The sequence below is a fragment of the Vombatus ursinus genome, unplaced genomic scaffold, assembly GCF_900497805.2.
Source record: "Vombatus ursinus unplaced genomic scaffold, bare-nosed wombat genome assembly UNPS02001287.1, whole genome shotgun sequence".
Lineage (NCBI taxonomy): Eukaryota > Metazoa > Chordata > Mammalia > Diprotodontia > Vombatidae > Vombatus > Vombatus ursinus.
Genome location: NW_020941065.1, coordinates 2,139,169 through 2,149,622, shown reverse-complemented (window position 1 = coordinate 2,149,622; position 10,454 = coordinate 2,139,169). Strand labels below are relative to the sequence as shown.

The following is a 10,454-nucleotide window of genomic DNA, read 5'->3' as shown; positions in this document are numbered from 1 at the left end:
GCATGTGGTATGTGCATGTGTGTATATGTTTGCATGTCTGTGTGTGTAGTGTGTGCATGTGTATATATATTTGTGTGCATGTGGTGTGTGCATGTGGTATGTACATGTGTGTATATATTTGCATGTCTCTGTGTGTGGTATGTGCATGCATGTATATATTTGTGTTCATGTGGAATGTGTGTATGTGTGTGTATATGTTTGTGTTTGTGGTATGTGGCTTGTGTTTATACAAGTGTGTATGTAGTGTGTGTTGTGCACGCATTGGTATATGTATGTGTATGCGTATGTGGGGTGCCCATACATGTGGGTATGTGTCGTGTTGTGTGTGCACACGTGTGTATTGTTGGGTATGTATATGGTATGTGTACACATGTGTGGTGAGTGTGTGCATTGTTTGGTTTGTATTATGAGTGTGCCTGTGTGGGTGTGTATGTGCATGTGTATGTACACACATGTTCATGCCTCGGCGGCCTTCCCCACAGCCCCTGAGGCCGAGAAAGGAGCTCACGTGTTCCTTTGTTCCCTGTCAGGTTACGTCTTTGTGGATTTCAGCAGTGAAGGAGATGTGGAGAAAGCCCTGCGACACAACAGGGAATACATGGGTAAGGCGGGGTCTGCATCCCCTGCAGGGTCTGGGGCTCGATTCTGTAGGGATTCTGTCTGCTGTTGGCTGCTTGTGTGACCTTAGACCAATCTCTTCACCCTCCTGGACCTGGCTTTCTTCATCTGTGAATGGAGGGGGTTAAGATTAAGTGGTCTCCGTGACCCCGGCCACCTCCATGCCAGGGTTCTGGTGGCTCCCGAGGGGCTTGCTGGCCTCGTGCTCAGGCTCCTAGGACCTCTCCAGCAGAGCAGATATGTAGACAAATGAGTCATCTGAATAGAATGGCAGTTGAACCTGTGGGAGCTTATGACTTTGGAGAGTAGAGGGAAGAGGGCCCAGGGAGAAGCCTGGGGGTGTGCTTCTGGCTAAAATGCATGATGTGGATGAAGAATGAACAAAGGAAGCTGAGAAGTGGTCAGATAGGATGAGATGCAGGAGTCAGCAAAGTCAGAGTTGGAATGGACCCTAAAACAGGGAATGTCAGGGCTGGGAGGGGCCTTAGAACAGGGGATGTCAGGGCCGGGAGGGCCCTTAGAACAGGGAAAGTCAGGACTGGGAGAGGCCTTAGAACAGGGAAAGTCAGGACTGGGAGGGGCCTTAGAACAGGGAAAGTCAGGACTGGGAGGGGCCTTAGAACAGGAAAAGTCAGGACTGGGAGGGGCCTTAGAACAGGGGATGTCAGGGCCGGGAGGGCCCTTAGAACAGGGAATGTCAGGGCTGGGAAAGGGGGGGGCGGGGGCTTGGGCTGAGCACCATGTGGCCCTTCCTGGTCTCGCTGACGGTGCTCACTCACCTTGGCCGCATGCCCCTCCGGGAGGCAGGGAGTTGGGCCTCCACGTTATCTGTTTCCCCCAAAGGCGGCCGCTACATTGAGGTATTCAGGGAGCAGGGGAGCCGCGTGACCCCGAAGCGCCAGAAGGACAACAAGAAGGCCTGGCAGGGCCGACAGCTCAAGGAGGGCGAGGAGGAGGAGGAGCTGGCCGAGTCCGGGCGCCTTTTTGTGAGAAATCTGCCATACACCAGCACCGAGGAGGACCTCGAGGAGATGTTTGCCAGGTTCGGTAAGGGGCCAAGTTTGCCGCACACGCTGTTCGCGGTTTATCACGACGGACGCTTGGGGACTTCAGAAGGTCAGGTCAGGTGGTCTGTGTGTGCCTGGACTTGTCACCAGAGGCCCAGAGTTAGCTTCGGACTTGGTTACTTGTGAACTGTGTTACCTTGGGCAAGTCATTCGTCTTTTTGGCTCCTCGGTTTCCACATCTGCAAACTGAGGGAAAAGCATATTCTCAAGTGAAAAGTGTACTTCATAAAACTTGAAGCACCATATCATTGGGAGGGATCATCCTGTTCTTTTCAGGGCCTCAGTTTGTCCATCTGTAAGATGGAGTCATTTGCACAGCCTTCCTACCTCGAGATAGTTTGGAGAACAAGGCTTTTATAGTCCTTTGGGAATGAGAGCTCGTGCATTCTTCCGACTCCTGTGGAGTGGGAGGAAGGTTGGAATGCAGGTGAGGCGGGGGGCTTCCTTCTCACCCCTGGCAGCACCAGGGGGAGATCCAGGACCAGTGAGTTCACTCACCAGAGCCAGATGCATTAAGAGGTATCCTGACAGTATGGGAAGAAAGCCTCAGGGTGGGAGATCCGGAAGCCTGGGCTTCCCGGGCTTGCAGGATCCTCCTTCGAGGGCTGGAAAGGCCTTCAGAGCCAGGTGCTGCGTTTTCCAGATGAGGAAGCAGAGGCTGGTGACTGGGGGGTCAGTGGGGGGATCACCCGCCCACAGTCACCCAGGGTGCGAATGTCCGAGCTGAGATTAGAACCCAGGGAATCTCGAGACCGAACCTCTCCTGCTTCACTCTCTGTGGGCCTCGGGACAGGCCACCTTCCCTTTCCTGGTCTGATTTCTCTCATTTGTGAAATGGGGGCATTGGGCCAGCCCTCCACGGTGTGCAGTCTGGAATGCATTTCTGATATTTAAGGGTGTGAGGAGCCCAGTTGGATCAAGTGTGTTCAGCTGAGGGTCATTGTTTTTGAATTCCACATAGGAGTCCTAGCATGGAGTGTCTAAAGAAGCGAGTCCGTCAGTCAGCAGACATTTTGGGCTAAGGGCTGGGTTGTACAAAAAAGGCAGAGGAGCATCCCTGCCTTCAGAGATCCCACCGTCTAACTCTGCAAATAAGCTGTAGACAGGAGAAATTGGAAATAAGCAACAGAGATAAAGCATCAGCATTGAGAGGGGCGGGATTTTAGCTGGGACTCAAAAGAAGCCAGGGAAGCCAGGAGGCAGAGAGGATGAGGGAGGGCATTCTGGGCATGAGATATAGCCAGTGCAAATGCGTCCGGAGATGGAGGGTCTTGTGCAAGAAACAGCAGGAAGGTGAAGTCCTTGAGTTCATGCCGCAGGAGGAACAGTTGAAGAAGCTAGGGGTGTCGACTCTGAACACGAGAAGGTCTAGGTGCGGGGCATGCCCTGTCCTCAGATATTTGAAGGCTGTGAGGAAGGTTTTGATTTGACCTGCCTCGCCCTCCATGGGGTCAGGATGAGGAATGGTGGAGGGAGATTGTAGGGAAGCAAGTTTGGGATTTATAGAAGGGGACTCTTCCCACTGGTGATGACTGTGCCAGAGTGCAGCAGGGCTGCCCGGGGCAGAGGCGGCCTCCCCCTGGCTGGACGGGAGCCTGGGGAGGGGACTCCTGGTGAGACCCGGGGTGGACTCGCTCGTGCCAAGGTTGGAAGTGCCAACCCAGGACTGGTGAAAGGTCCTGCCGCCCCAGAGCTGGTGGAGGCTCCGTAACAGGCCGTTGAGATGAACTCGGATCAGACAGGAGGACCCACAATGCTTTCCAGCAGTCCTGTGTATTATGTGTGGCAAGTACTGTTACCCCCATTTTATAGATGAGGAAGCTGAGACTCAGATTATTGCGCAGGCACAGTGTTGGAGGCAGGATTCGTACTTGGGCCTCCAGACTCCCAAGTCTATCAGTCTTTTTACGGAGCTCTGCCAAAATTCATTAACCTTAGAAGTTAATGTTGTGGAAGGTGATAACTGTGTCCTCCCATGGCCTGCCCTTGGTTTGAAAGCCAGATGTGGTCAGACATTCTTTTGGGCTGGGTAAACTGAGGCAGAGCCTCGTATTCCCAATGTTCTTGTAAGTCAGCACACACCCTCGTTAGGGGCCGCGCCCTCAGCTGCCCCCTGTGAGCACAGATAGGGTGACTGCCCGCCAGGACCTTATGGTTTTTCTTTCCCAGGTCCCCTGTCTGAAGTCCATTATCCCATAGATGGTCTGACCAAGAAACCGAAGGGCTTTGCTTTCATCACGTACATGTTTCCCGAACACGCTGTGAAGGCCTACGCGGAAGTGGACGGACAGGTCTTCCAGGTGAACCTCTCTATCTGGGCAGTGACCTCTGTGGGCACCCGTTAGGTGGCCCTCGCTCCGTCCCCCAGGGAGCCGGGCCCAGGCCCCCAGGACCGTCTGCTTCCTCTCAACTCCCATGCTCAGTCAGGTGCCAAGTGTTGTCCCTTCGGCCTCAGCAGCCCCAGTCCTCCCCCTCAGCTCTTCTCCACTCTCAAAGCCTCTACCTTCATTCAGGCCCTGACCACCTCTTCCCTGCCTCCAGCCTCTCCCCTCCTCTAAAACACAGGCCTGACTGCCACCTCCCCAGCTTGGGAATCTTCCATGGCTCCCTGTTGCGTCTGGGATAGAATACAGAGTCCTTGCCTTGCCATGGAAAGCCCTCCACAATCGACTTCCTGCTTTTCCAGCCTTATTTCCTGCCGCTGCCCTCCACTCTTCTCCGCTGCTGTCATACTGGGCAAGCTGTTCTCCTTACATGACATCCCATCTCCTTCCTCCATGCACATGCCCTCCCATGTCTGAACTTCATGCCTTGCAATTCCCTAGCTTCCCTCAAAGCATAGCTCAGGCGCCTGCCCCCTCCCCCACTAGGCCTTTTCCTGATTACCGTCCTCCTCAGGTGAACACTGACCCTCCCTCCCCACCCCTCCCGAGAGGCCTCTCTACCTGACTTTGCATCTACCCATTTTATAAGGGGTTCTCCAAGTATAGTCTCAGGGTCAAAACTACTTTGATAATAATACCTTAGACGTTTTCATTTCTAATATGGTAAATACCAATAGCTATAATCCACATAAATAAAAGCTTTCAGGGGTCTTTAGTCCTTTTCAAGAGAGTGAAGGGATCCAGAGCCCCCACAGTTAGAGAACTGCTGCCCTAGTAGAAGGCAGGTAGCCCAGAGGGCAGCAGCATGGCCCATTTGGGTCCTGCTATCACACTTAGCTCAGTACCCTGTCAGAGTAGTCTTTTAAAAAAAAATGTGCGTGCTTGCTTAGATTAAATTGAATTGAAGCTAGTGTCAAGCTCTTGAAATTAATCTAGCGATCTCCATGTAGAGGCAGCTTGGGGTGACGGAGGGAGGGGTGGACTGCATTCGAACCCTTCCCCCACTGAGTGTGGTCAGTGGCAGGGTCAGATCACTAGTAAGATCAGAAGCAGGATTAGAACCAAAACTTTTGTGACTCCAAATCTGTCCTACTCCAGTCCCCTACTCCACATTGCTTCTATCAAAATGATTTGTAGCTGGTTGGGGAGGATGGGTCCATGACTATTTGTTGAATTGAATTGAAGAATGTGTGATCATAAAATCCTGTGACCCTATTTAAGATCCTTAGAAATCTCATATAACCCCATCATCTTACACATGAATATATGGAGACACAGAGAAATTGAACAGCTTGCCCAAAATTAGGCAAGTAGTAGAAACGAGACATGGACCTGTGGGAAAGGCATTGTCCTTCCTGGAGCCTGCTCCCTCGTCCGTGAGATGGGGGTGTGGAGATGCTGCCTGTGAATGGGCCTACTCACCTCTCCTGGTTACTGCGAAGCTTGACAGAGGTCATTTCTCAAGGGCTTTGCAAATGGGGAAGGGCCATGTAAATGTCAGTGGCCTCTATCAGGATGATGGGACGGTCAGCCCGTGAAGTAAGGCAGCGCCCTGGAAAGGCTCCTGGCATCCGCCGGGGTAAGAGGTTAAGGTGCTGGGAGCTCAGGGCTCTTGTTAAGAGGTTTCTCTTCCCCCGTCAGGGCCGGATGCTCCACGTGTTACCCTCCACCATTAAGAAGGAGACCAGCGAAGGCGCAGATGCAACATCATCTTCCTACAAGAAGAAGAAGGCATTGAAGGACAAAGCCAGCAGTTCCAGGTCCTTGTCTTTACTCTCTGGGTGCCTTCCGAGGGCATGGCAGCGAGGCCTCGTGGTGCAGAGTGCTAGGATTAGAGCCTGGCAGACCTGAGTTCAACTCCTGCCCCGGCATGTATGCGCTCCTCTACCGTGAACAAACTGGTGACTTCTCTGAGCCTCCCTCTCATTGGTTGCATGGGGACCAGGGTTGTTGTGAGGCTCAGATAAGAGTATGCATGTGGAGCGCTTTGCCCACCTTAAAGGATGTCAACCATGAGTGAGAGAGTGTATGTGGGCATGTGGGTGTGCACCCATGGCCCCAAATGAAGTATCGCAGAGAGAGGGGTTCAGGAATTGTGGTCACCTTGACATGCGTGATAGGATGTGGAGGCTAGAGAGCTGGTCTTGAGTTCAAATCCACCCTCAGAAACTTTCTAGCTGCATGACTCCCCATCCCACCCCCAGCCTCAGTTTCCTGTCTGTCATTTAGGACCGGTTGTGAGGAGAAAATGAGGTAATATACGTAAAAGCCCTTTGTAGGCCTTCAAGCACTGTCTACATGTTTGCAGTTATGATTGTCATTATTATTTTCTGCAGTTGGATTACCCAGATTTGAATTCCAGCTGTTCCTTAGTATCTGTGTGACTTTAGGCAAGTGCCCACCTCTCTGGGCCTTGGTTTCTTCATTTGGAACACGAGGACATTGGACCAGCTGAACTCTGAGGTTCCTTTTAGCTGTAAATCTGTGAACCTATGATCCATACAGGCAGGGAGGAAAAAGTTAGACATGGGGTGTAAGAGACGTCTTCAAGCTGAACACTAAGAGGTCCCTGTTCTCCAGCTGTTGGGCTAAAGAATTTAGAAAAAGGAGGTCAGGCAAAGGTATATTGCACTCCGGGCAGGATGAGAAAGCGTTAGGACCCTGAAGTGCTGGCCACACTGAACGTTCTAGCCCCTTCCTGGACCAGGCCTAAATTCACCCCATCTGTCTAGTGTCCCAGGGAAGTGCAATGTCGGACGTTTACGCCGTCCCTGAGCAAGCTCACATAGCTCCCTGAGCCTCAAGTCCCTCTTCTGTAAAATGAGGGCCTCGAGGGTCCCTTCCATCTCCAGAAATGTGATATTAATACCTGTGTGACTCTGTCCTTTAACAGTGAATTATACGTCTCCATCCGGACCCCTCCCCAAACTTCCCATTGCAGAATTGAGACTATGGAGTGAGCCCTCTGTTATGCTTGGTGAAGGGTCAAAACACAGCTTTGGTGGATAGAGCACCAGCCCTGAAGTCAGGTGGACCTGAGTTCAAATCCAGCCTCAGACCAAACACTTGACATTTACTAGCTGTGTGACCCTGGGCAAGTCACTTAACCCCAATTGCCTTAAAAAAAAAAAAAAAACACAAAACCCAGCTTTGGACAATGCCACGCAGCCTGCATTCTCATCTGGGCTGGATGTTGCCATGTGTTATAATATGGTTGATCTTTGTGATATTGTCTGGCGCCGGGTGATGATGCTGACAGTAGATGGCAGTGGGAGGGCCCAGGAGGGCACTGAGTGGTGGAGGAAAGCCAGCCTGGTGTATTGAAACCATGCCAGAGAAAATCTACCAAGTGAACAAACCGCTGAGAGGGGAGATTTAGCTAAATGTGATGGGAAATACCCAAAGCATCTGGCTCATTGGCAGTTCTGATCAAAGACCTTAAAATCTGAGCACGGATAGGGTTTAAAACAAGATTTGCAGGTCGTCCCTTCGCTGCCCCCCTCCCCGGCCCTCTGTTCTCTGTGTCTTTATCGCCTCTTCAGCCTGTAGCTGTGGCCATGGTCTTCCTTTGCAGACTGTTGTGTTTACATCCTAGGATCATAAATCCAGAGGCATACGGGAACCTCAAAGGTCATCTGGTGCAACCGCATCATTTTGTTGATAAAGAAATTTGTCACGTGGGTAATGAGTGGCAGAGCCAGGATGCAAATGTTGGTCCTGGGATGCCCATGTTCAACCCTTTTTCCTCGGTATCACATGGCATCCCTGGGTTTCAGTCCTCTCATCTATAAAATGAAAAGTTTCAGATAGATGGCATCTGAGATCCTTGCCCTCGGATTCTGTGGCTTCTGCCAGGAGTGGAGGGTGTGGAGCTGAGTGGATCCGGCCTGTGCTTTCATAAAGAGGAACTCCCAGTGTGGAAACTCCCTGTGAAGATTAGCGACTCTCCTCTAATTTTCAGTCTTAGAGAGTAGCTTGGAGGTACTGAAAGGATCATAAGATCACAGATCCAGGGCAGATACTCAAATCACTTTATGGTTGAGGAAGCTGAGCTGCCAGGAACCTTAGGTGATGTAGGATCATATATTTAGAACTGAAAGGGACATTCAAGGTTTCTTGAGTCCAACATCCTTGTTTTATATGTGAGGAAACTGAGGCTGAGAGGGTTAAAGAACTTTCCTAGGGTGACATAGCTAGTAATTATCTGAGGTAGGTTTTGAACTCTCACTCTCTTGACTCTTAAGTCCAGAGTTCTATCTGCTGTGCTGCCCTCACATAGGTAGAAAGCAAGAGACGTGGGATTTAAACCCAGGTCTTGTGGTTCTAGAGTTAGTGCTCTTTATATTGTCCTAGGGACTGGGAAGTTAAGTGACTTTACCATGGTTAATCAATTTGTTTTTTCAAAGGTAGACCTTGAACTCAAGTCTTCCTGACTCTAAACTCAGCCACCTATCCATTATTCCACATTCCCTGTTCTCTTGACTCTGAGTTAATTCAGATAAACATCAGCTATAGACATGGGCTTCACCTGGACTCTAGGCCGACTAAGCAGAATCTAGATTGTGTCTATGAGTCACAGATTTTAAAGAAAAATCATAATTCTTGAAACGAACTGAAATGCTGCTCAGAGCATGCTGGAGAAAGTATTGTTAGTGTTCCTGGTGGGTGGTCTGCCCCTCATTTGGTCCTCACAGTTTCCTTACCTAAAAAGGAGATTTCTTGGTGTGGAAAGCAGTGCTTGTATTCCTCTGGTAGTTTTGTGATCTTAAATACAATCCAGATAACGCAGGATTTCCTTCTCACCTTTATCTCCTCAGCTCTCACAATTGGAATACACTGTTTATGGGGACGAATGCCGTGGCTGAAGCTGTTGCACAGAAGTACAACGCCACAAAAAGTCAAGTGTTCGACCATGTGAGTGAGAATCCTACTAGAGGAGCACCAACCCTGTAGGCCAGAGCCCCGGGGCCCTGAGCAAATTCTGGGGAAAGGAATTAGCCTAAGGCCATCCTGGAGTGTGGATACCAGTTGAGGTCACGAGTGGTACCATTGAAACAAAGAGTTCTGCAGTGGTCCTTTGAACAGATGCCCAGACTTAGTCTGTTTGTTTGTTAAGCCCATAAACCACACACTCCAGGAGCCTGGGATCCTCTGAAAAGGACTATTGCCATCATCATTTGCTATCCTTGATAAGCTGAAGGCCCTGCTTGGCTTATGAAAATGGAAAAAAGACTGAAATTTATTTCTTTTGGCCAAGTTCTGGCCAATCAACCAAGAAGCACTTATTAATCACCTTCTGTCTGCCAGTTACCATTTAGAAGGTAGAAGAGGGCTCAGTTAAAGGGTGCTGCCTGTTTTTCGGTGGCAGAAATAATAACCAGCCCCATTTTTCTAGTGCTTTAAGGTTTCCTCATGAGAGCCCTGGGCAAGTATTACCATCTCCACTTTATAGAGGAGAAAATGGTAAGTCCCTCGAGGGCAGGAACTGTTTCTTTATTGCCTTTGTATCCCCAGCATGCCTTGCACGCATTAGGCCCTTGAGAGATGCTCTTTGAATTGAGCTGAAGCTCAGAGAGGTGAGTGACCTGCCCCTAGTCATGTAGCTAGTGAGGGCCAAGAGGAGAGATTCAGATCCAGGACTTACTGATCTCATATCCAGCATTCTCTCTACTACATCAATCAAGCAGTTAACATTAATTGAGCTCCTACTATGTGCCAGACTCTGTGCTAAGTGCCGGGGATACAAAAAGAGGCAAGCCCTCAAGGGGCTTACAATCTAATGGAGGGATTGTACTAACTCATCGTGGGCATGGAGGCTGTGCCCAGGATTTGGGGCAGAGGGAATCACCTCCCATCAACTAGGGTTTTCCTAGCATTCAGAATTCTATCCTAGCTCTCTGGTGGTCATTCAGCTATGTTCTCTGCTGCCCTCAGGGTGTTATGGGACCAGAGACTTGGACAGTCAGGGCTGGAAGAAAACTTTGGGGTCATGGTGTTCATTTTAAATACACTTTAATATTTTTAAAAAATAGCTTTTTGTGTACCTCACATTTACATCCCTCCTTATCCACTGAGCCATCTCTTATAACAAGGACTTAGAGAGAGAGAGAGGAGAGAGAGAGAAACAGAGAGACAAAGAGAGGGAGGGAAGGAGGAGAGAGAGAGTAGAGAGAGATAGAGACAGAGAGAGAGAGGACAGGGAGGAAGGAGAGAGACAAGAGAGAGAAAAAGAGAGAGAGAGGGGAAGGGAGGGAGGAGAGGGAGAAAGAGAGAGACAGAGAGAAGGAAAAGCAGTTCAGCTGTTGAGCATGTCTGACAGTAGAGGCAATATTCCACATCTGTAGTCCCCCACCTCTGCATTGAGATGAGGTAGTTCTTCTCTGGG

General features: G+C 50.2%; 1 protein-coding gene across 1 annotated transcript in view; it reads left to right on the top strand.

The window, feature by feature from the left end:
- The window catches only part of RBM19 (RNA binding motif protein 19), a 41,027-nt gene that overhangs the window by 15,518 nt on the left and 15,055 nt on the right, over positions 1-10,454 (top strand). Inside the window, exons 9-13 of the mRNA XM_027862144.1 lie at positions 531-602; positions 1,462-1,665; positions 3,855-3,985; positions 5,711-5,829; positions 8,887-8,983. Coding sequence (XP_027717945.1) covers positions 531-602; positions 1,462-1,665; positions 3,855-3,985; positions 5,711-5,829; positions 8,887-8,983 — 623 coding nt within the window. The remainder of the gene's footprint in view (positions 1-530; positions 603-1,461; positions 1,666-3,854; positions 3,986-5,710; positions 5,830-8,886; positions 8,984-10,454) is intronic.